At 31.9% G+C, this 27657-nt stretch overlaps 2 protein-coding genes across 6 annotated transcripts in view; one reads left to right on the plus strand and one right to left on the minus strand.

Moving 5' to 3' along the window:
- Window positions 1–27657, minus strand: part of LOC143055258 (uncharacterized) — a 202300-nt gene that overhangs the window by 14134 nt on the left and 160509 nt on the right. The gene's annotated exons all lie outside the window — the stretch shown is intronic.
- On the plus strand, window positions 1973–26247 carry LOC143054503 (uncharacterized). Of its 5 annotated transcripts, none has more exons than XM_076227527.1 (3): window positions 1973–1993; window positions 5715–5880; window positions 13496–16004. In XM_076227527.1, the coding sequence occupies exon 3, from the start codon at window positions 13582–13584 to the stop codon at window positions 15124–15126; it is 1545 nt and encodes a 514-aa protein (XP_076083642.1). In that variant the 5' UTR covers window positions 1973–1993; window positions 5715–5880; window positions 13496–13581; the 3' UTR covers window positions 15127–16004. The 5 variants fall into 5 exon arrangements, with proteins under 5 accessions (XP_076083642.1, XP_076083645.1, XP_076083641.1 ...); XM_076227530.1 differs by lacking the exons at window positions 1973–1993; window positions 5715–5880 and adding exons at window positions 10401–10539; window positions 25961–26247 and having other exon boundaries at window positions 13496–14920; XM_076227526.1 differs by lacking the exons at window positions 1973–1993; window positions 5715–5880 and adding an exon at window positions 10401–10539.

The raw sequence follows: 27657 nt of genomic DNA on the forward strand, positions 1-27657 counted from the left end.
GAAACACCTAGGAATCCTTTAAAAGATTTTTGCCATTAACATTAACTTCAAGATCTTTCCAGGTAGAGAATGATTAAAATAAAGTTCACCCGTACGAAATTATAAGGTGTAAACCAGGCGTAAGTGGTAGTTACGTGTCTTGATCCAGGCGTAAGGGAGCAGGAAACGTAAATTTGTAGTCCTTACGGGCGTAGAAAAAAGCAGTAAACCTGGCGTAAATTGAAATAAGCAAGGCGTAAGTTTTCTTACGGGCTTAAATTGAAATAAGCAAATCGTAAATTTTCTTACGGGCATACAACTGTTGGTATAGCGTAAATAGAAATACCCATAATGCTTTGTTTACAGGGTCATGGGATTTTTTTTCAAAATTTGGCTCTTTGATTTTAAATTGCAAGAGTAATAGACACATGGCAGCTTCATACATTCAGGGATAATTAGCTTGTTTTGTGCTTTTTGGAAGAATCTGAAATTGGAAATACTGAATCAAATAAATTAATGAAAATTGTGAAATAAAAGGAAAGTAAATAATAATAATGTGAGTACAACTAAGTTATTAAGTATTATGTTCTATCAGAAATTTTGAAATCCCAAAACCTTTATCCTTGGATTACATTAAAATCTTTTACTTGAAGTTAAATTGCAGTATTATCATTTATATTTTAGTTCAAAAGACAATAATTTTCAAAAACAACTTAGTTAAAATGCTACTTTTATTTCAAGATAAAATAATTGTCAAATTATTCTTATTTAAACTTACACTTATTTGAGCCAGTGTCTGCCTAAAATGTATTTATTTCTATATTAGCTTCTTCAATGGTTATATTTCAAGTTTTTTGTCAAACAATAAGAAATAAAGCAACAGTACAGAAGTTTGTATCAAATACACAAAAGTACACAGCTAGGTTAATACACTGAACTAAAATAAGTGTAGTATTATATAATATTACGCCTTTTTTGTGAACCAGGCGTACTCATTTAAATATTACGCCTAATTTTACGCCTGGTTTACGCTTGGTTGATGCCTGGACATGCATTTTGTAAACACTGCTATGCCGCCAGGATAAAGTATGATTTTTACGCCTGGTTTCCATGTCATATACGGGCGTTACAGTTCGTACAGGAAGGGCTTTGTTCAGATTTCTAGGTATAGTGGGAAACATACAGATACTTTTCAATAAAATTGAGAATGAAAATAGGGAATGTGTCAAAGAGACAACAACCCTACCATAGAATAGACAACAGCAGAAGGTCACAAATAGGTCTTCAATGCAAATAGAAATTCATGCACTCTGAAGCATCCTTCAGCTGGCCCCTACACAAATATATATACTTCTTTTCAAGACTGTTAAAACCAGAGTTTGACATTTTGTACTAATGGGAGATAACTCATTGTTTAATCATTAATGGACTATATCTTTTCAATAAAGAAAATAGCTTCTTTAAATTTTGTAACTGAGTCACTGTGACTACAACTATTTTATTAGATGACTGGTTGATTGATTGACTAATTAATTTATTGGTGTTTAACACCACTTTCAACACTGTTGTGCTAGTTCATGGTAGTTGGTTTTTATTGGAGGAAGTCAGATTATTAGATTAGATCATTAAATTTTTACAAAAAAATATCAATTTTCTAAACATCTCCCCCAATACTATAAGTATAAAATCAATTTTACCAACATTTAAATTTAAAAGTCAAAAGAGAAGAACATTAAAATGGATTGATACTGTTAATAACTCCCACAAATCTATCTATTCCATAACACTTGAAACATACCCTTAGATTAAATACAATAGAAAATACAGTTCTTTCTATGGATGAAAGTGTTTTATGTTTACGACCCGCCATAAATACCATTAAAAGTCAGCTTAGACAAACATCATAAAATATGTATAACCATGTGTTATTATTTAACTGGTAATTAAGTAATCCAAAAATCATTACAATCCTGTCTGACTGTATGTAATCAGGTACTGGGAACTGTAATTAAAGGTAAGAATAGTAATTATTCTAAAGGTATCTAATTTTATTTTTTTCTATTCTAACTGTACTTTTTTCTGAGTACACAGCAGTGGATATTTATAACACCAGTAGAGAATACATTTGTCAGAGTGGCAGTCCAAAATTGCCAATGAGAATAAAATGACCGCTAAAAAAACACGGAAAAATAAAAATTGCGAAAATACAAACATAATTATATAGATATAGAAAGATGTGGTATGAGTGCCATTGAGACAACTTTCCATCCAAGTCACAATCCACAAAAGTAAACCATTATAGGTCAAAGTACTGCCTTCAACACAGAGCCTTGGCTCACTGACACACCGAACAGCAAGCTATTATTTAGGGCCCCAAAAATCAAGGAATAATGAATATAGGTGTATACTTTCAATGTCAACAGTACTGTTATGATATGTACATCCTGGAAAAGGGAGGGCCTTGGTTACAAAGACAACATTTAATTTACCAGTTAGGGTAGATCATAAGTATATATTTTTTGAGACAGAATTTTCTTATAATTTGTCAAAATGAAGATTTTACTATGCTTTTTTCAAAAATTTAATAAAAAGTATGGGTCACCGTTCTATTTTTCAAGCTATGAGTCGTTGAAAATTGCCAAAATTTGGTTAGTTTGTTCATGAAAAAAGAGGCTGTCACAACGACAGCAAACCGGATTTATTAACATTTATTTGTGTCTGGCAATATCACAAGAACCATAACTGATGAACGGTGAAAGTGAAAATAGTCAATATCAAATTTGACCTCCATTTTGTCATCAGAATCAACATGTTAAAATTTGAAAGAGCTTAGGTTGAATGGTTCATGAGTAAATGCAACAACATGAATGGAAACACCATTTTTTTATCTTTTAAGAACCATAACTCCTGAACGGTAAAAGTCAAAATCGACATTATTGAACTTGACCTCCATTTTGTCATCAGTAACAACATATTAAAATTTGAAAAGCTTTCGTTGAACAGTTCACGAGTAAATGCACAGACACGACTGGAAATGTCATTTTTCAATCTTTCAAGAACCATCAATCCTGAACGGTAAAAGTCAAAATCGTCATTCTTGAACTTGACCTTCATTTTGTTGTCAGTAACAACATATTAAAATTTTAAAGCTTGGGATGATTGGTTCATGAGTAATTGCACAGACAACATTTGGTTGCCGCCCGCCTGCCTGACCGCCCGACTGCCCGCCGTACATCCCCAAATCAATAACCGACATTTTTGTCACAAAATCCGGTTAAAAACACATCAGTGTGCATAAAAAGAATCCATGAGATAGAATTTTGAAATAAATTGTGAGAAAATAGGTTTCATAATATGTTTTAAGAAAATAAAAAGAAAACATGGTGTCACCGAACTTGTTTTCTTGCTACAAGTAAAAATAAAAAATTTCCCTATTAGCCCAGTATAAATTTTGTACTAAAAGAGTTATCTCCCCTTAAATGGCTCATTTGATATACAAGAGTGCACACGCTGAAATGTCTCGCCTTCTTTACTAATCATTGATATTATGTTGATAGACCTAAATATAAAGCTTTATTACAACTGTCACATAAACTCAACATTAACCAAAGAAAACGAAACATTGATCAATGAACCATGAAATGAGGTCAAGGTCAGATGAACCATGCCAGGCAGACATGTACAGCTAACAATTCTTCAATACAACAAATATAGTTGACTTATTGCTTATAAATTAAGAAAAACAGACCAAAACACAAACACTTAACACTTAGCAATGGACCGTGAAAATGAGGTCAAGGTCAAATAAAACCTGCGTAACAGACATATAAATCATAAAATATTTCCATACACCAAATATAGTTGACTAATGCATAACGTATTAGAAAAATAGACCAAAACTTAAAAACTTAACTTTGACCACTGAACCATGAAAATGAGGTCAAGGTCAGATGACACCTGTCAGCTAGACATGTACACCTTACAATCATTCCATACACCAAATATAGTAGACCTATTGCATATAGTATAAGAAAAACAGACCAAAACAAAAAAACTTAACTATAACCACTGAACCATGAAAATGAGGTCAAGGTCAGATGACACCTGCCAGTTGGACATGTACACCTTACAGTCCTTCCATACACCCAATATACTAAACCTATTGCTTATAGTATCTGAGATATGGACTTGACCACCAAAACTTAACCTTGTTCACTGATCCATGAAATGAGGTCGAGGTCAAGTGAAAACTGTCTGACAGGCATGAGGACCTTGCAAGGTACGCACATACCAAATATAGTTATCCAATTACTTATAATAAGAGAGAATTTAACATTACAAAAAATCTTAACTTTTTTTTCAAGTAGTCACTCAACCATGAAAATGAGGTCAAGGACATTGGACATGTGACTGACGGAAATTTCGTAACATGAGGCATCTATATACAAAGTATGAAGCATCCAGGTCTTCTACCTTCTAAAATATAAAGCTTTTAAGAAGTTAGCTAACGCCGCCGCCGCCGTAGCCGCCGCCGGATCACTATCCCTATGTCGAGCTTTCTGCAACAAAAGTTGCAGGCTCGACAAAAATGATTTTAGAACCCCAAAAAATGATATTGTTAAAATATTTTGTTTAATACAATTAATTAACAAGTTTTCTTCATATAGAAAAACAGTTTAACCATTGAATTGCAAATCTTTTTCCAAATTTGCAGATTTAGGCAAATAACTAGACTGATTTTGTACTGTGATTGTACAATCCAAGATGGCGGTATACCATCAATCTACCTTAACCGACCGTGCAAGGGCTGTATAGCCAGTCAAGGTCGTTAAAAACTTCCATTTGTATCTACCTTAAATTCCCTCTCTGGTCAAGATGAGAAAGTTGAAAAATATCAAGCTGGGATATAAAAGACAAATGTTAAAGGGACTACAGAAAACATAGAGATTTTGGTCATTGATGATAAAACCGATTCAAACATATATATCCCTTACAGTTCAGGATACAATAAGAATAACTGCTTCAACCAACTGAATATCCTTGTCTGACAAGATAAAAAAGAAGGTAAATAACTGATGAAAAAAAAGTAAAAATGAGAATTAAATCGCAATTGTAAATTTTGCTAGAAAAAAGGGGCCAATAACCCTTAATACTAGACCTCTGGTCTCTAGTGAAAGTAAATAGTGTCTCATTGGCAGTCTAACTTACATATCCTGACTTTATATACATGTTATTAAACCAGTGTTGACACTGTCACAACACTCTTCAATGTATTATATATTTAACAAGTTTTTGTCCTCTCAAAAGAAAATATTTTTTAAACTGACAATTAGAAAATTAAAAATATTTTATCAATAGTTGCTTTAAATAGTCTGGTGTCAAAATGTTTTCATTAATAATTGACACAGATTTTAATGAAGAAATTGTTGAGCTACTGTTATTCTGCATGGTAGGTAAAAATTTGTTATTCAATGTTCATTTTCAAATTATTTACATACATTGCAATAAACTTAATGGTAAAAATACAATCAATTTACCGGTACTAGTCATTTTTGGTTTCATACTTTTCATTGTTCAAATAAAGAAAAGTGACATTTTAATTCCAATATTTTTATAAATTTTTACTATTGAATTCCTCCCTGAAGATTTGTTAAGTTTAACATTAGATTTCAGTGCTACATTTGTTGATTTTCTTATTTTGTTATACCTTATTTTATATATCAATTGATTTTCAGGACAGAACTGGACTAAATATAATTTATACTATTGGATAATATTCTAAACTATAAGAAAATGTGTGGTTGAAGAAAGTCTATGTATACTGGATGATTCAATATATTTGGAAATTCTATAACATAACAACAAAGAAGAAAGTTGGGGCTCAAGTTCTATTCTAAATAGGTAAATATAAAAAAATAATAAACAGCTGTTCCATGAGTGCATGATACTTCGGTTATCTTGTGTGTGAATTTTTATGCATTAATCATAAATAGTTTCTGACCTACGGCGTGAAAACACCCTTTTTTCCCAAAAAACTCAATAACTCTAAAATGAAATTTTGAATCATCACCAAAAAGTATACAGATCTTGAGATTAATATAACTAAGAAGTGTGTAAAGTTTTAAGTAATAATCAAAAATAGTTTTTTAGATAAGGCACAACATGTGGAAACCCCCCCCCCCCCCCTGTTCTAGTTATAAAGTCCCACAACTCAAAACGTTTAAATCCCGTTTACACCAAAAAGTATACAGATCGTCTGACCATCATAAGAAACAACTATGTTAAGTTTCATGAAATCTGGATAAGAGGTTTTTAAGTTCGTTTAGGCATGTGGACTCTGGATAGACAGCTGGACAGACGCTGGACATTTGTATACCATAATATGTGCCGTCAAAATTTTGACAGGCATATAAAAATTAACTATTAGAAAATCAATGACTCCTTTGTGTAAAATGACTAAATTGATTGGTTGTTTGTCCAGTGGGGACTATTTTATGTATGTTCATTACGAGACAAGTTGACAATGAATAAAATAGTTAAGTCCTGCAGTAGGGGATGGACTGGAAAGATGTGTATGAAATCTTAAAAGCATCTCAAAAATAAGGATATATTTGATTGGGAGCAATTATTTAGCTTTGCAACAGGTGACCTGCAGAACCCTTAAAATTATAAATATTTAATAGATAAGAATGGAAAAATATTGCAATACACGAGTTACAGTGGTTGAATCTGTTTCTCTAATCATTTTTAGGCAATTTTGAATCAATTTCAGTTTATCCTTCTTTTTCAATGATTTGCAGAAAGATGTGTCATGTATTGTGTGACGTCATTAGACATGGTCACCTGTTTTCGTGACATCACAATAGTAAATTCAGAGGAAACCAAGGAAATTTTTGTTTGCCTAGAACAAAGTTTTCTGTATATACGAGAACATTTTCTCACACCAATGGAGAAATGTGGAAAAAAAGCACATGAAAATAAGCGAAACAGCTTATAACATTATTATGTTTGTTAAACTTATATTTTTTTCTATCTTAATTCAGTACTAAACTAGTCTAAAAAAAAAAATCTTTTCACCAAATGGAAAATTTATTGAGGGGAGATAACTCAATGTAATAAATTAAACACTTCAGATATTTATATAAACTTATTCTACATTAAAATTGTCATATATCATTTATGTAGGTATATTTACTTAAAGTCCTTATAATGCCCTTGTTCACAAATCAAAGCTTTAAAAAAGTAATAAAATGTCTGAAGTCTGCAGTATATTTTTATTCTGTCAGTGAATAAAGTACTCTAATAACTTGTGGACTCAGAGATATGTTTTGCTAAAATATAGTTTTGAGAGGAAAATATAAATGTTGAATTCTAAATTGCAAAACTTTGGAAAAACATTTAAATTCATTAAACAATGAACAAAGATTCAGTGTCATATAAATGTCCAGGTAATGAGATGATTTATTGCTAATTCAACTGCATACGAAATGTACACTTATACTGACTTAATAACAAACTTTAACATTTAAACTAAGTACATTTCACTAGAGTATTAGACTATTTACCGGATTTGTTATAACATGAGCAACACGACAGGTGACACATGTTGAGCAGGATCTGCTTACCCTTCCAGAGCACCTGAGATGACACCTCCAGTTTTTGGTGGGGTTTGTGTTGCTTATTCTTTAGTTTTCTATGTTGTGTCATGTGTACTATTGTTTGTCTGTTTGTCTTTTTCATTTTAAGCTATTTCGTTGTCAGTTTATTTTCAATTTATGAGTTTGACTATCCCTTTGGTATCTTTCAATAGACCTTGACTGGGATTGAAGCCAAACAATCTGCTATGACAATAAAAATACAGCTGCAAACCAAAGGGCACATCCTTATCAATAGCGGTTTTCTTGAAACTGATTGATCTAATCACAAACTTTCATTAATAATTATTGTTAAATTAATATTGCCATTGCTGAAAACAGCAAGCCTTATAAAGTCTATCCTAAACAAGTAATTAGGATGAGACAATAAAACTGTTTGAACTCAATTTGATAAACTCCTTTCAGATTATCATCACTTAATTAAGCTTTTTTTTTTTGGAGAAATATTTGGCGAAAACAAATGTTACATCTCATACTGAGTTACAACCTTATATGAAATTATTGAGGAGGGTTCAGGACATTCTATCTTTTGTGGGGGGTCTCATTGGGGGGTTCTGACGACGGATCCCCCATACACTATGTACGTAAGCAATTCTTATTTTTTTCTTATTTCACGCTTCCCACTAGAAGAATAATTTGACTTTCACCTATCACGCTTTCAAAAAATCGGCAATCTGTGTCAGGCTTAGACCCCAATGAAACCCACTTTTGTCTTAATCAAGTTAGAAAAAGTCAAGATTTCATTCAAAAAGCATTTCTTTAAAAAAAAAAAATATTTAAAGTGACAATGAACTTTGACCTATTGCCCTCTAAATCAGTAGGTTTTCTTCCCATTCCCTAAATCATCCACTGGTATAAAAGTTTTGTTATCTAGCAAGAGCAACTTTACCAATTGTAAATTATTGATATTCTATTGGTTAAAATTTCATTGGTCTGTATTCAAGTTATGAAAACTCAAATTAATTCAGATGTTTCCAACACACAGACGGACAGACGTAATTTTATCATTGGGAATTAAGAGAGATGATGAAGATAATGGAAAATATAGAAATTATCAAAAGTCTTCATGACTCAAACTTTTATTGAAGATGATCCTTTTTTATAAATTCTAATCTGTTTACAGGTCTAAAAATGTCTAATTTGGTAAATTTAAACTGTTGGGTATCTGTCTTATCAACATTTATCCGATATATATATTGGTGTCACGATATCTCAGGAGCATAGGTTCGAATCCCGGTGAAGGAAGAATAAAAAATTTGCGAAATCAAATTTACAGATCTTACATTGTTGGGTAATCTGTCTTATCAACATTTATCCGATATATATATGTATACATATATATATATTCCTATTTGTTGCTCATGTATCTCGTTATTTACATTTTAAAGCTGACATCCCAAACAAACATGAGTATTTGTAGGAATAGAGTATACTTTAATAACAAAATAACAATGCCAATATATTTAAATGGTTGCTTTAATATCAATTTAGGATACAATTTAACAAATATTTGTGTTAGTATATCGTCAATTAAATAACCTTCTATTGATCAATATAAAAACTACGCAGGGGAGGGGTTACCTAAAATTTAACCTGTTCAATCCTTCATTGTATACAATGTTTTTCAAATTAAAATATGATTTTAATTTGATAATTACAGTCCTTTTATACTGGGTTAAATAATGTTTGCTAATTGTCAAAATTAGGACAAACCAAAAAAAAAGCTTGAAATGTTTGATGATTGAACTAATCGTTTAAATTTAATACTAATAAGATCACATAGAAGGAAGCCCTATCAGTGGCGGATCCAGCCCTTTTAAAAAGGGGGGGGGGGGGGGGGGTTCTAACTATATGCTCCCATTCAAATGCAATGATCGGCCAAAAAAAAGGGGGGAGATTTCAACCCCCGGACCCCCCCCCCCCTGGATCCGCCACTGCCTATAAGGGTATGGTATTTAAGTACAATGTTCCGTTATTTCCAAATTTCAAGCAGAGTTCGTTACAATGCATTGTAAAAATAAGGAAAATTTTATGATTTTATTTTATTTCAGGTACTGGTGCTTTGCACCAGTTTTTGAAATGTTTAAATTTAGATTCTAAATTGTATTTTAATTAGAAACCTCCCTTTTTTAAACTTTCTATATAATTTATATCTTCTATGACCAGACAGGGATTATTTAAAAAAAAACAATGCTAAATTTTGTGCCTGCGTTCAAACTATATTCCAAAATTAACAGAATTACTCTTTTCGTCATATATCTGGCCTAAGTCCCTCTGTCAGGCTTTATGAATAACATACTTTTTGTTAATAAGGGAAAATTCAGACAGTAGGGAAATTTACTTTTACAGCTTTTACATTTATATATCTGCTACTAGATAGAGCTTAGGTTGAAATAATAGAATACAATTTAAGACTCTTTGCAGGTTGAATATCTAAGACTACAATCAATCAACTTCAAACAAAAAACTCTTTCACAATACATATAATTTTTTTTATCATTCTCTAAATCATTTAGATTTCTTTTTGTCAATGTTCAAATATACTTTTACAGCACATGCCCTCAATAAAATAAATTACAATCTGTTTTATTGATTAAATAAACTTTTTTGGAGAAAGGTGTCAACACCAACAGTGAAATTTCAATTTATTTTTCAAAAATCTATTCATAAATCTTTTCAAAACTACAAAATCATTAAATATCTTATAATTAGCTTTACGTTTAATCATAACCAAATACTTATCTCCCCTTGGCCTATGATATTAGATAGTCAAAGCCATGTAACTGTTTTTAAAGAGATCGGAATAGATGTTTAAATGATGTGTAAACCTAATGTAGAATTTCCGTCACCTTCAAACCATGGACTGATATAATTTCTGGATATTGTTTTCCAAAATGTGTAGAAGGTTTGGTAAAACTGTATAGTTTCAATATAATATCTTCATTTTTTTTTTTAATTTAATCTTCCCAGAAGGAACCTGTTACATTCTCGAATGCAGTAAATTTAAAAAATAATAAAAAATTGAAATGCATGTTGAATTTTGCTATTATAATTGTTAAAGATTTCTTTTTAACTATGCATGATGTAAATCTATTAGTTGCAAAATCAAAGATATATAAATAAATTCTCAAGTTTTATAGTCTTCCAATGTCATTTTTTTGTGAAAGGCCCATTTAACCATGATAACTACAAATGTTATAAATGATCAGAAATTATTGTGAGGTTTTTATTAATGCAAGTATTTATTCCACTAGGGGCGAATCATATAAGAACTTGACAGCATTTTGATATTTTTTACATTTATCTGTGTGCAGATTTTCCTGAAAATCTCAATAGTAAATCTCTCATTTTTGTCCATTCTCAAAAATTTGCAATAATAAAGGCACACAATAATTTCTGTATTTACATATTAAAATATATAAGTATTTATTATAACATGAATTTGATAAACGTAACAAGGAATCTAAAAAAAATGTTGCACCATATAGTATAAATAAAACAAAGCATGTTCACTTGAAGGCGAAACATTGAGTGAATAAACAAAACTTTGATTTGTAGTTTCTGAGAAAAATGTAACTAAAGGTTTATTGGGTGGACATTATATTAAATGTCAGATCGACAGGGTAGGACTCCCATGTTGACGAAGGGGTATTATTTGATTTTTTTGAAACTTTTAAGTTCAATTTTTTGAATGCAGAAGACTCACACATAATCTATGACAAATATGGTACTAATGTATGTTTGACGTTTTAACATAAAAACCAATCTATAAACATAGCTGTGAAGATAATCTCTTTCAAATTAAAAAATATTGAGTTTTATTGGATTTCTCTTTAACTTTTTTGAGTAAAATCCATTAGACATAATGTTCTATAATTGGTAAGGTATATTACCTAAGCTAATTCATTAAAATGACTAGGTTTCTATGGGGCTAGTAATTCAAAATGACAGTTTGTGATTTACGTATTAGTGTTTGTGACCAGAAATTTATCGGCTTATTCATTAAAATAGTTGTGTTTCCGTCAAGGTATTTATACAAGATCAATATATTTGACTATTTGCAGCTATAAAGTATCAAAATTACAGTGTTTTCAATTTTCCTCTCTGTTTGTAGTAAGGTTTAATCTCTTTTTAAGTAAATATCATTGGAATTTGTTTTAGCTCTGGTATTTCTGAATAAAACAATTGATTGATTTGTAGATAATGAAAAGTTGAGGTCCGTTCAACTGAAAATTTCTCCCTAAATACTTCAGCATTATATGAACTGGGTTATTATGTTTTAAAAATACAAACAAAAAAGATACATTCTAAGTATGAGAAATCTTTAATACTGTAATCTTTTTTCTTGTCCAATTATAAAAATTAAGAGGTGGTTATAATGATTGTCAATTTGACTGAATTCTGAGTGTTCGGTGCCTACAAAGCAAATGTATACCTCTATTAAATTAATTCTGAATCAAATTGTTGAAGTGTTTAAACTAACCATGGTCTAATGTTTTGAAACTGTAGAACATTAAAGAAAAAATATAGGTTTGCTCTTAAAAGTAGCAATTACCACCTTATAAAATATTTACATGATATTAAGTTACAAAAATAAAATAAATCTGTTAAATTTAAATGATCTCAAAGCTTGTTTGTACAGTTCCACTTCCAAAATAACTTTTTAAAATCTATATTAATTGTCTACATACATATTGATCATTTAAATTATATATCATATAATTCTGAATCATCGGATATATTTTTTCGTCATATTAAATCAACAAGCTATTTAAATTATATATTTGATACTTTTTTCATAATATTAAATCAACAACCTATTTAACTTTTAAATGGTTGAAGTATGTAATAGTATATTATTCAAGCACCTTCCAAAACCAGTCCAGTTATTTGAAGATCAATTATTTTAATGCAGTGCATTTAAGCTGTAGATGTTGGGTGGTCACAGGGCGTTTTTTTTTTTTATAGCTCTTTTGGAGTGGAAAGGGGGTGGGAACAATCTGGTATGCTAGCTGGTTTAAAAAAATTGTGTTTCATTTATTTGTTATGGTTCTTCAACACAGCAAGAAAATCAAGAGGTCGGCTTCAGCTGTCTTCATGTTCAGAATCATATAAATCATAAGTTTGCTTATATTTCCATTGTAAACAAGTAAAAGATGTGTTAGGCAGTTACCCAACAAAACAATTTTTTCACGAAAGATCTTTCCTATCATATTATAAGTCAGGACTTATCGGCAAATGACAGTAGGTAGACCTTATCTACCAATAATTTTATTTCAATCGAAGTGTACATATCTTATTTATCTTGTTTATTAGGGATTTCATTACATATTTGACAACAGATAAATATCTGTGAAAGTGTCAATGAGGATTTATTTTCTGTCGGTCAATACAATTTAAATGGAAAGAAAAAGTAAATGTTTTTCATTCTAAGGCCATCACAATTCTATTTTCAGTTTTTTTTAACTACATTTTCATAAATTTGTTATCAGACTCAGTCTTGATCTTTATCAGTAGATCTTGTTGCTTACAGCTAATTTCCTAATGCTTGTAGCGTACAACTTTCTACAACAATGTTTTGATACATGTTAATTCAAGCTTTGTAATTATGATTGACATCTTCAAACAATATATATAGGCATATTTTAACCTGTATATATTATATTTAAATTTAATTGGTAGTTATCCCAATAACAATTGTACAATATACTAACAAAGCAAGCAAGCTCATCAGAGTCTTGCATAACATGCATTCGGAAATTAGCTGTAAATCTATGTCATTTGAGGTCTCAGGTCGATAGTTTTTTACAATACATCATTTTATTATATCAGGCTTAATTAGATTTTTTTTATTTTTGCAGGATTTCAAATGATGCTTTTCATGGCGGTGGTGGTAACATGACTGAATCGTAACCGAAAAAAATAATAATAAAGAAAAACTTCAACAATGAATCATCATGCTCCAGCTCCAACCTTACAACATTATACAGCCTTTCGTACGGATGATGATATTCAAGGGGCAGTAACTCAATTTTTGGAAGATGAATCTCATGTTCTTCAAGGGAAAACCATACATGAAGGCATTGGTGAGATTTCCCAATGGCTCGGAGGCATGATACAGCAAGAAAGAGAAGGCTGGGCCTATAAAATCAAGATGTCTATGCAAGAAATAGAAAATCATCGCAGGGAAGCTCTCAAAGTACAAAGTGTAATTCAAGATTGTGGTCGGCAACTTCATCTGATATCTGAGTGTTGTAACATGGACACCAAAACTCTGGCAGACATTGAACAGGAGGAAGCTAAAAAGGCCCTGCCAATGTATATAGAGTGTGTAACTGACCTCATTAATTCGTTAGTCGAGGACCGTCTGGAATGTCTACAAGTCTTACATATAAAATATAACGATGGGTCGTCCATCTGCAAGATGTTGAAATCGTATATACAAGAAACTCAAGTGAATGCTGACAATACTAGAATTGATCTGACAATGAGAATGGAAGCACTGGAACAAAAAAATAAAGAGCTGACCAGTGAGGTTCGTAAACTTCAAAAGCAGGTCAATAACAAACAGCAAGACTTGGATAGACTTACAAACATTTTACAATCTGTCACTGAGGAAAAAATACTAGGCAAAAAAGGTGGGAAACATAATGGCTATTCAGAGTCCATGTTTCCAAGTATTTATGACCGTGCAAGTTCACCAAACTCGATAAGAAGTTATGCTTCTTCAAGAGATGATAAGGACATTAAAATAACTAAAGAGAAACTGAAAAAAATTAAACATAGTGCCAAAAAGTTAGAAAATTCTTTACAAGATGCTTTGTCACAAATTGATCAGTTTCGTAAAGGTTCCGAATCAACAATGAAATACAGTCATGCATCAATGATTGCACACAATATGAAAATAAGGCCACTTCTAGCTAGGACAGCAAGTTCTTCTGATACAGAGTCGATGAGGGACGGAAACACAACAACTCGTCGACAGCTTCCACAGCCACCGATTCAAACAAATGACAATCAAGAATTAGAGGTCAGTGCACATACAAACGTCCTGCAAACACCGGGAAAAGAGGGAGGCAAAGAAAATGAAAGACCACCTCCAGCAATGAAATCAAAACAGCCATCAAAAAGCAAACGAAGATATCAAGATAGCAATGTATCCCGAGACAGTGGTGATGGTTCAGTACAACTCAGGGGAGACAAGACCAACACCAACCACTCATGCACGTTCCGAACTCTGGTTCGATCGCTGGACGAAATAAGAACCAGAAAGTCATATAAAAAAGGTGGGAAAGTTTCTAAATGCTTACGTTGCCAAAAATTGTTTACTCTGAATGACAATCATAAAAAAGCCTGTCGATATCACTCACGAAATAAAGAGAGGCGTGAAGAGTATACAAACAAAGGGAAGTTATCCAGGGTGAACTATGTATGGCAGTGTTGCCATCAAGGGGGAGAAAACCCAGGTTGTTGCTATGGACACCATTTATAAAAATGGACACATTAGCAATTTCAGACAATTGAATGCAAACTTTAAAAGGGCTGCAAGTAACATTTTTATATAATCTTTACAGCGTAATGAAATTGACTGGGATAAAATGTGAGGTTGCCATTTTTTCTGTTCGATCATTCTTTCGCAATTTCATCTGAATGTAACTGTTAAAACATCATTAGGAATCATTTCTTATATAATATGTTTGGTTATGGGCATGAAATTGCAGTCATTGTTTTTTTTAAATAAAACTCCACTAAATATTAATTTTTCACAATTTAGAAATCTCAAGTACACTTTTTTAAAGATACAACAATTAACGATTTGCATTTAGATTTCTGGCATTTTAAAACCTACTCATGGTGATGTATCATGTTAGACACAAATCTCAATTCATAAGGATTGCTATTAATGCCAGTTTCCTTCCAATAATTGTATTCCCTAGCTTATTCACATATAAAAATAAAATACCTTGACGATAGCCAAGTACATGGCTCCTAACATCAACAATGAGCAAGCATCCATTCTGTTGTTTCTTGAAAACGAAATTTCATTAAAAAAAAGCTTATAAAGAGACTATAAAAAATGATTTTATTATTATTTCTAAAATATCTTTCAATAAAACTGTCCTCAAATAAACTAAGAGAGCTTTTGCAAAAGAAGGGAATTAATATCCACCATTTTAATATTAGATTATATGAATATTGGGCAGTATTTATACCATAGATTAACTGGATTTAATTTATTATGACAAAAGAATTTATTTAACATCGTCGAAGTAAACAATAATACAAACATATCTAAGTTCATCACAATGTTTGTGTATATTTTTGTTATTATTTATAAAGTGTGCCAATTAAATGTTGAATTTTGTCAAATGTTTAAATCTAGTTTAATTTGTTACATATGCCTGCATTGATCTGGAAACTTTAAAGACTTAAACCCAATCATGCTTGTGATTAATATAATAGATGCTTTCATAACACCAATTTATAAACTATAATTTATAAATCATAACTATATAATTTAGACCATAGAGTAATTTCTGTTTTTAAGTCAACTTCTAGGTACTCATAAACTCTGCTTTTTTGTATGTGAAAAACAGACAAACATATTTTAGTTTTGGAAAACACGGTTTATTTATAAGCTGTAATTGGCCTTGACGGGGAGGGTTGGGATCCCGCTAACAAGTATAATCCTGCCACATTCTGTATGTATGTGCCTATACCAAGTCAGAAGCCTGTAATTCAGTGGTTGTCCTTTGTTTTTGTGTTACATATTTGTTTTTCGTTAATTTTTTGTACATAAGGCAGTTAGTTTTCTCGTTTGAATTGTTTTACTTTGTCATATCGGGGCCTTTTATAGCTGACTATTCGGTATAGGCTTTGCTCATTGTTGAAAGCCTTACAGTGACCTATAGTTGTTAATTTTTGTGTCATTTGGTCTCATGTGGAGAGTTGTCTTATTGGCAATCATAACACATCTTCTTTTTTATATTTGAACTAGCTTTCAGTAACTGGTACATTTCTTACATTCCTACTTTGTGTAGTCTTTTTGTTACTTGTTTTTTGTGACAATCAGACAAATCAAGGCATTTCCAACTTATTTTTACAGTTATTTTTGTAAGTTAGGTTGTTTCACCACTGTCTCAATTAAAAGGGAGGCAGTTGAATGCTCACACGCATGTTAAACCCTACCACATAATGATTGTATGTGCCTGACAAAATCATAAGCCTGAAACTTTGTGGGTAGTCTTGGTTACTGTCTCCCAGAATTTTTTCCATTTATTTTTTCACCATTGTTGGTCTTCTCATTTCAATATAAAAATAGTGAGATATGGTATGATTGCCAATGAGACAACTTATAATCCACCAAAGTTCTAATGAGGTGGATGTAAGCAATTATAGGCAACTGTTTGTTTCATACTTCTAATACAAGGGACTTTTATAGCTTTTTATACAGTATAGGTTTTGCTCATTGTTGAAGGCCAAAAGCATGCAGTTACTTTTAGGTGCTTGCTTCCATGTCCTTTGGTCTCCAGTGAATAGCTGTGTCGATCATTGGCAATCATACTACATCTCTCATTTCTATATAAAAGAAAGAAAATCAGAATTGGTAGTAAAATTACAAAGAGATCTACTTCCCCAATCATGCAATAACTATAAGTGTATTGGAGTAAGTGAATTTGATAGTTTCCATTTCAAAATGTTTGCCCAGGATTATATTTCATTAAGCACAACCTCCAGACTTTTTTCTACAACTGTGTCAAGTTTCATCAGTCCAGGCATTAAGTGCTTATGATCAAGAAACTGTAACCACATAATAAATTCCAAAATAGACCCCTTCACAGCTAATTTGGATAGGGGGTAGATTTTTTTGAAAGAGGTGGAAATAGTATGAAAGCAACAGCTCTGTTTTAATAATGTTTTCCTGTATTTTTCACACCACTTTTACCTCCAATATGAAAATCTGCCCCCTATGCAATATGGCCAAACTAACCATCAAGGGGCCTATTTAAAACCTTATCAAAATGGTTTGGTGTTACGTTAGATGCGTAGAAAAAATGGAAAAAGAAATAAGTTGGACTATCTCCCCTTTAAAAAGTAAATGTATAGGATTTTTTTTAAAAATAAATCCTAAGGTAGTATCCGAAAAACTGTGTGAACTTTTTGTCTTCTTTTCATTGTATGGTTGTATCTGAATAATGTATACCTTACATATCTTTTATTCAATTAGTAATCAAAATTGATTTTTCCAGTTTCTACACATGGGCTTGTATCAACCCATTTGGGTAGGATTATTAAATGAGGAAACAGATATATACTGTCAGTTGGGTTTGAATTTCCACCTCCTTTCTTTATGAAAAAAGGCCTGAACTTTACATCTTAAAACAGATGCAAAAAAAAGAAGTTTATCACAAAGAAATTCAAAAGAAACAAAATTTAAATAGACATAAATAGTCTATGGTATAATTTAGGTGGTTTAAAAAGATTTAATGTCAGTAAGATAACTGATATCTGACACATCAATATTCTTTAAAAAAAATCTTTAAACATATGAGGATTAAATACCAACCATTAAAATAGTATTGAATAGAACTTTATTGCATGAGATATCAGATTTGGGGTATGGAGTAAATAAGTATCTCTTGATTTATGTTCATATCAGTATCTCATTGCAATCTTTAAATGACAAATTTTCCTAATTCACAAATAATTTACAGATTGACAATAAATTGATGAATAGTCGACCTATCCTATCTAATTTTTATATACCAGAAAAGCTCAACAGGAAGTCCCAGTAAAGAGGGGGGGGGGGGCGCAGGACCTTTTCCAGGACATCGGGATCGGTATTTGTTAAGGTTGGGATTTAGGGATTGATCCTTTGGGGATCTTGGAATTCTTTTTTCAAATTTCGGGATGTCGGGATTTAAATTTCTTTAAATTCTGGACCGCAGGATGTTATGTTTTTAAACTCGGGATTTCGGGATCAGTACCCTGTACCCCTCTGATCCCCCCCCCCCCACTAAAGCCTTTTTATCACTTTATTTGATGTAGAATTTGATGGTTTACCAGGAAAGTTTTAATATACTGGTAATTTATGGAATAATCAAGACAGAAAAACATATTAATGCTCCTAGGTGGGGGCATATAAATCAACAACTTATTATTTTTAGCCTTGAACTACAATATTTCATAAATAGATTTCAAACTTTGTTACATGGTGTTTTCCTATCAAATTTGAATAGAACTATGAGTGAACTCTCATTAGGACACCTTTTTTTACCGACTTCCTGCCTCCAATACTATTAAGTATAATATTATATTAAGTAAGTATTATTATGTCCCCTTTAACAGTTTGAATAGAATTATATTCCTGTAGGTATATATCGGCATATATCTCTGAGCAATGTTCTACCAGTTAAGGAAGAGTTGGACTATAAAAAAGGCACTTGGATAGACAGACAGAAGACAGACATTTGAAAAGATAGGGTCCTACAAATGTATATGATATAAAATATCCCCAAAATTTTGGTATCATTTTCCACCTCCCTTATTGATATATTTTCAAACTACCATCAAAACAAAACTATTAGAGTTATCTCCCCTAGAATGTAGATTATTTAATGGTCCAAAGACATACTTATCGGCCTTTGGTTTTCGTTGTCTACGAATATAGTCCCTAGTGTGAACAGTGTATAACTTGCAATTTTTTTTTATACACTTTACCAATTAATTTAATGCATGAAATAATAAGTAGGGGGATGAAATTACATGTTAAAAGAATTTGGGTGCTGAATCTTTATGTTAAGTAGTGATTTGGTCCAGTTAAAAAAGGTCAAAAATTTACGTCTGAAGTACGTCTGAAGCTGTCAAACTGAATTTTAGACCCCCTTATCACAGAATTGTCAATATTTTGAGTTAGAGCTGGTAGAATATTCTATAATTTTGATATTATTTGTCCCACTTGTAGTACACTACACTGTAAAAATCTTTTTGAGATAAAACAGGTGAGAATTTTTTAATTCAAATTTATTGTCTAAAAGAAATGCACTATGAAATAACTGTGTTCTTGGGCCTTATGTGGCTTAAAATGATGATTTTAGCCTGCTATTATATGCAACCAAATGTTACGAGACCAGATACCCTTTACAGTCAGTTTTTATATATGTGCAGGACTGTGGATCAAGGTAAGAGTAGACCATCAGTATCATGTTATCTTGTATATAAAAAATATAAAAAGTTGTAAAGTTAAATAAGGTACAATTGATCAGAATATATGTCACCAAACTTTGGTTCAATTCAGTGTAATGATATCATTTATTGATATGCTGAAGGAAAATTGGGGCTAAAATCATTCTTTGCATTCAACAGAGCCAATGTAAAGTTAAATGCCTAGTATGTGACTGAAGTAAAAGTCATAAAGTGAGTAAAGAAATGCATATATTCAGTTAAAAAAATCACTACAAATGTATAAAAAACAAATTGTTGTTGAACCACAGAAGAGCACATGGCAAAATTTCCAACATGAAAACTGACATATGGTTTTATTTTATTGCAAAGAAATAGGTTTCACAAAAATAAAACTCACATTTATGAATTCAGGTAGCAGAATTTCCTAAAATTGTGATAACACATGTAAAAGAGGGGCGAAAAAGGTAGGGTATCATACCAGAGGGACAATCAAACTCATAGATTGAAAATATACTGACAACACCATAGATAATAAAAGAAAAAGACAAATATTATGGTGACATAGAACACAAAGTAGAAAACTAAAGATTAAGCAGCACGAACCCCACCAAAAACTGGGGGTGATCTCAGGTGCTTTAGAAGGGTAAACAGATCCTACTCCACATGTGGCTCCCTTTGTGTTGCTCATATTATAAAAAAGCTGGTAAATAGTCTAATTCGGTAGGTAACAATAGTGAAAAGGGAACAGGATTGTAGTTACGACATGTGAATAGCAACCCTTTATCAAGGAAATCATTATAGGAAATATAAGCCTGGGAATATCGTATTAATTGGGAGATAATTAATTTTGGTCAAGGTGTTGGGTACCACCTTGATGAGAAAAACTTTTAATGCTACTAAAAATCTAAAAGTAGAAAAAAAATAGAGGCAGAAGTTACCATTAGAGTACATTCAAAACTCTCTTGTCAAGAGAATCTGACAACACAACAAAGTCCAAAGACAATATCAAGATAAACAAGTGAACAAAACACTACATATAAAACTAAAGACTAAGCAAAAGGAACCCCACAAAAAAGAGGTGATGTCAGGTGCTTCAAAAGGAGGAGTAGATCATGTTCCACAAGTGACACTGGGTGTCTTGCTCATAAAAAGTACAAATTTGAAGTTATGTCTCATTTGGTGTTGTCACAAGAGAGGAAAAGTGGACAAGATTGTGGTTACGACAGTTGAAACATATCCAATGGTCTTCTGAGACACATTTGAGCTGGGTCGGATAGGAATCGTGCAAATGTACGTAGATATGTAAATGTATAAGACTCTGGTTGATTTTGGAATATTCATAAACATAATACAATAAAATAAAAGATGAAATTTGGTCTGTTTTGTAGCATTCTATAGATAATTCAACTACCATGTATAGCACAAAGTCCCAGACTTTCTGTTGAACTTTTTTTCAAAACCAAAATGGGTTAACAGATGCATTGTGTTGATTTGCATAAGGTCGATTTCTATCCGACGCAGCTCATTTATTGGATAACAGCACCCTCTCGTGAAGTCATGCTACAATGTTTTTGCTTCTGGAGAAAACATTACTACCGTATTTATTCTATTTAAAGCCCCCCTTCTAATTAACGCCCCCTACAGAAAATCGTGCGTTCAGAACTTTTGACTTCTAATAAACGCCCCCATTTTGTAGTTAAAAAAATAAAATTGAAACTTACCCATTACAGAGGGGGATAGGATGGGTCCTGACCCCGAAATCCCGGGCTTAAAAACACGAAATACCGAGGTCCCGAATTTAAATAAAGTAAATCCCGACATCCCGAAATCAGAAAAGAAGAATTCCCGGATCCCGAAAGGGTCAATCCCGAAATCCCGAGCTTAAAAACACCCGATCCCAGAGTCCCGATAAAGGTCCTATCCCCCCTCATTACAATATTGCTAAGACATCAACCCGGTCACACAGAAACATGAAACGAAAAATCAATAATGCCCATGTTTTAATCCACTCCGATAATCCAACACAGTGTGAACAAGTTCCAAAAATAAATCTGTCAGTTACACAGTACGCTGTTGAAATTATGTTCCATTGATGTGCACGCTTGTTCATTCGAAAATTTTAACAAATTATTAGATGAGGTCACATTACCGATAAACGCTATTTATAGATTATGGAGACAATAAGAAACATGTGTATGTTACTATAGTCTGTTTCAACAAAATTCAGGTAAAGGTCAATGAAGTAAGGTACGAAATTCATTTCTCTAATTGACGCCCCCCTTTCGGAAATTGTCTTCGCCCCCAGGGCGTTTCTTAGAATAAATACGGTAAGTTGTAAAACTTGTGTCTTATCCTTTTGTTTATTTTCTGAACAATAAAATATGTTTATACTAATGCTTTTGAAAGGATTACTCCATCTTCACCATTTAGAACCCTTGCTCCAATCAGCTTCACTCCTCGTAACCAGAAACCACAAGGAAATAGTGATTGGAAATGCAAACTCTGAAATGCCATATCAACTTGAACATCTTTATACTTCATATGCAGGGATAATATAAAAACATTTTAATTTCAGTTATCTCCCTTAGAATGTACAGGTAGATAATTTTTATTGCTTGTGGCTGTGTCAGTTTGTAATGCAAACATTGTAAACATTTTCTTAATTACTACTGATGTACACATTCTATCAGTACAATCCCAATAATATAACAAGAAATGCATGTGTTATTGTGATAAGCATTCCCTTGTACTTTAAAGTATAAGAAAACAGAAAGAAGGTGTCCGACAAATCCTTAAAGCATGAACATGTTACAACTACTGTAAAATCAGAAATTATTGCGATGTTTTTATTATTGCGAAAATTGGTACAATCGTAATAATTTAAACTCGTGTTTTGAAATTTTTTATATGACTTAAATAGGATTTTTCTCAATATTGCAAAAATTAAAATCGCATTTTAGTCTAAAATGACAAAATCGTAATAATAAAAGCATGCAATAATTTCTGAATTTACAGTAATCAGTGTCAAGCTGTTGACCAAATATTTAGTTTACTGTTCAGAAGATCTGTAGCAATCTGCAACAAAAATTTGAAATTTATTTAACAAATTCAAAGAAAAGATCAGCAGAACTAGTAGGTGTCTGTCAGACAGATAGTAAAAAAGCTCACAAAATACAACTCTCGACACTTTCATGCTGCTGACCAAATATGAAGACATACTACTCAGTATAAAACTTGAGAAAAGTGTGACAGAAATGATTGTTGGAAAAAGGTACAAAAATAAAATCCTCCATCAGAACTGATATTCAAAGAATTCAATCAAAAAATTAGAAAATATACTCCATCAGAAGGTGTTTTAGACATTGCTGGTAAAAACCTTTGATAGGAACTTCATAAAAATCTGCCAAAAATTGTATGTATAAGCGCTAAAAGAACTAGACTGCAGAGAGAGAAACAGACACAACCCAATCACCATTTTCTGGCAGATGATAAAATTAAGTCAATTAGAATGGGTATAAACTCATCATAGATACCAGGATTAAAATGTTGTATTATTGCCAGATGTGAGTTTCGTCTTCAAAAGCTAGCTGATCAGTGATGCTCAAATCGAAAAGTTAAAGTATGATGTTGAAGAACATTGAAGACCCAAAATATTGAGGGGGGTGTTTATAGCAGACTGAACAATGTGTAATACAATCTCCATTAAAATTTGATGTTCCAATGCTAATTCAATTGCATACCAGATATCATTGACCTACCACAATAGGTTCTTCAAAAACTGACATAGACACAAACTTATAAATCTAAACTAAGCAAAATTTTCAAAGTAAATAGACAATGACTGAGAGGGCAGGGCCAAATAATCGCCATGGAAATGAGATGTGCCAATTCTAATTCAACTGCATACCACATATCATTGACTTACTACTAGTGGTTCTCCATAAACTGACGTAATAGCAAACTTATACATGAAAACTAAGCAAAAGTTCAAAGTCAATAGACCATAATTGAGAGGGCAGGGCCAAATAATCTCCATGGAAATGAGATTTACCAATGCTTATACAACTGCATATCATTGACCTATGATAATGTTTCTTATAAACTGACCTTATCACAAACTTTTATTAAATACATGTAAACTAAGAAAAAGTTTCAAAGTCAATAGACCATAATTGAGAGGGCAGGGCCAAATAATCTCCATGGAAATGAGATTTACCAATGCTTATACAACTGCATACCAAATATCATTGACATATGATAATGTTTCTTATAAACTGACCTTATCACAAACTTATCGATACATGTAAACTAAGAAAAAGTTTCAAAGTCAATAGACCATCATTGAGAGGGCAGGGCCAAATAATCTCCATGGAAATGAGATTTACCAATGCTTATACAACTGCATACCAAATATCATTGACATATGATAATGTTTCTTATAAACTGACCTTATCACAAACTTATCGATACATGTAAACTAAGAAAAAGTTTCAAAGTCAATAGACCATAATTGAGAGGGCAGGGCCAAATAATCTCCATGGAAATGAGATTTACCAATGCTTATACAACTGCATACCAAATATCATTGACATATGATAATGTTTCTTATAAACTGACCTTATCAAAAACTTATCGATACATGTAAACTAAGAAAAAGTTTCAAAGTCAATAGACCATCATTGAGAGGGCAGGGCCAAATAATCTCCATGGAAATGAGATTTACCAATGCTTATACAACTGCATACCAAATATCATTGACATATGATAATGTTTCTTATAAACTGACCTTATCACAAACTTATCGATACATGTAAACTAAGAAAAAGTTTCAAAGTCAATAGACCATCATTGAGAGGGCAGGGCCAAATAATCTCCATGGAAATGAGATTTACCAATGCTTATACAACTGCATACCAAATATCATTGACATATGATAATGTTTCTTATAAACTGACCTTATCACAAACTTATCGATACATGTAAACTAAGAAAAAGTTTCAAAGTCAATAGACCATCATTGAGAGGGCAGGGCCAAATAATCTCCATGGAAATGAAATTTACCAATGCTTATACAACTGCATATCATTGACATATGATAATGTTTCTTATAAACTGACCTTATCACAAACTTTTATTAAATACATGTAAACTAAGAAAAAGTTTCAAAGTCAATAGACCATAATTGAGAGGGCAGGGCCAAATAATCTCCATGGAAATGAGATTTACCAATGCTTATACAACTGCATACCAAATATCATTGACATATGATAATGTTTCTTATAAACTGACCTTATCACAAACTTATCGATACATGTAAACTAAGAAAAAGTTTCAAAGTCAATAGACCATCATTGAGAGGGCAGGGCCAAATAATCTCCATGGAAATGAGATTTACCAATGCTTATACAACTGCATACCAAATATCATTGACATATGATAATGTTTCTTATAAACTGACCTTATCACAAACTTATCGATACATGTAAACTAAGAAAAAGTTTCAAAGTCAATAGACCATCATTGAGAGGGCAGGGCCAAATAATCTCCATGGAAATGAGATTTACCAATGCTTATACAACTGCATAGCAAATATCATTGACATATGATAATGTTTCTTATAAACTGACCTTATCACAAACTTATCGATACATTGTAAACTAAGAAAAAGTTTCAAAGTCAATAGACCATAATTGAGAGGGCAGGGCCAAATAATCTCCATGGAAATGAGATTTATCAATGCTTATACAACTGCATAGCAAATATCATTGACCTTATCACAAACTAATACACGTAAACTAAGAAACAGTCAGATCATGACTGAGACGGCGTGGCCAAATAATCTCCATGGAAATTAAATATTCCTGACCTAGCATTAGCACTGGTTGTTAACTATTTAGTTCAGTAGTTTAGTTATTATAGTTTAGTCTATATAGTCTTTAGTTCTGCATACAAATAATTAATTCATCACAATTAAAATGTGAGTTTATTTTTCTGCTATACTTTTTTCGTTGCAATTTTCACAATAATAAAAACATCTAAAAAAACAGTTTTTGTTTTGATCTCCCTTTTCCAATCAGATACTGATAAAAGAATACACTATTCCCTTTCTTATATATAATGAAAAACCCTTTCTTCTGCAGATGATACAGACAGACCAAGGACAGACAAAGATGACAAGAGACCAGTCAGAGTACGGAGCAATCCCCCTTGGTACCCTGAACATGCAAATCTTTTACTGTAAAAAATGTGAATTTTAAAAATGAAGCCGGATGTACTGTGTTAAAAATCTACATTAATTCAAATAGAAGTCAGGCTGAAATAAAAACCAAGCAATTTCAAACATTAAAATTTGGTTTAACATTGTTTAATGAAGCACTGGCTGTTGAGTGCAATAAATGAGCAGTATGATGGATAGAAATCTACCTTATGGAAATGAATATTAATTCATCTGTTATCCTATTTCAGGTTGAAACAAGAATGTGTCCAAAGTACACGGATGCCCCACTCTCACTATCATTTTCCATGTTCAATGGACCGTGAAATTGGGTAAAAAATATAATTAGGCATTAAAAGTAGAAAGATAATATCATAGGGAACATGTGTACTAAGTTTCAAGTTGATTGGGCTTCAACTTCATCAAAAACTACCTTGACCAAAAACTTTAACCTGAAACTCGCACTTTCATTTTCTATGTTCAGTGAACCATGAAATTGGGGTCAAAAGTTTAATTTTGCTTTAAAATTAGAAAGATCATATCATAAGGAACATGCGTACTAAGTTTCAAGTTGATTGGATTTCAACTTCATCAAAAACTACCTTGACCAAAAACTTTAACCTGAAGCGGGACAGACGGACGAACGGACGAACGAACAGACGAACGGACGCACAGACCAGAAAACATAATGCCCCTCTACTATCGTAGGTGGGGCATAAAAATCGCTATGAAATTTCTTTACCTGTTTGAAAATTTAGTTTGTTATAAGAACCTGACAAAACAGACCAAAATTTATCTTTTATTTTGTATCTGAATTCTCCAAAATTAATCAAGTCTTCAACTTTTGTGCCCTCGCAAAAGGTCAATTTCTGTGCCAACTGATGCAGCTCATATATTACATTAGAAAGGGTCAACTGAAAAAGTGGGATGGAGAACATTTACTGGTTTGGAAATGTTGAATGAAAATATGCATGTGTTTTCTCTAGTGTGTAATATTTATTATTATTATTAATGTTATATTTCAATTATGTTAATTTAAGAAAAATATGCAATAATTATTCAATTTATCTGTGATATAGAAGTTATTTTATTTGTTGTTTTATTAAATGTAACTTATCAATCAGTCTTGTAGTACAACTCTTACATAAATATCATGAATATTACTGGAAGAAATGTGAATTTTGCTCTAGAACATAGTCCATAGATTTGGGAAATCACATGTTAAAAAGTGCATTTATAGTAGAATTTATTTTTGTATGCAGCATTAAAACTTAAGAGGAAAGGAAAAAGCAAATGAAAATTCTAAAACTGTCAATTTTGGCTTACAAAACTTTCTTAAAATCATTGAAATCGTTTATTCCATAAAAATTGAAAATTGTGTTATTATCTATATAGATACAATTAAACGAGAAGACCTCATTTTGTTTGTCGCTTAAGTTCCTTCCACAATAAATTAATCATCATTAGGTACCATGCATAGTTGCATTTGTCATATATTCTTATGATTATTCACTTATGGTTAGTTTGAGAGAAAAATGAAAATAAAGGTGTCAGGATATTGTTTCTGTCATCATACCGACTTTTAAGTCATAGACAAGACTTCCGGTTTTAAACAAATATACT

This window comes from Mytilus galloprovincialis, chromosome 12, assembly GCF_965363235.1.
Source record: "Mytilus galloprovincialis chromosome 12, xbMytGall1.hap1.1, whole genome shotgun sequence".
NCBI classification, from domain to species: domain Eukaryota; kingdom Metazoa; phylum Mollusca; class Bivalvia; order Mytilida; family Mytilidae; genus Mytilus; species Mytilus galloprovincialis.

What these genes read in the sequence shown, in the direction of transcription:
- LOC143054503 (XM_076227527.1), top strand. Translation starts at nt 13,582, where the DNA reads ATGAATCATCATGCTCCAGCTCCAACCTTACAACATTATACAGCCTTT.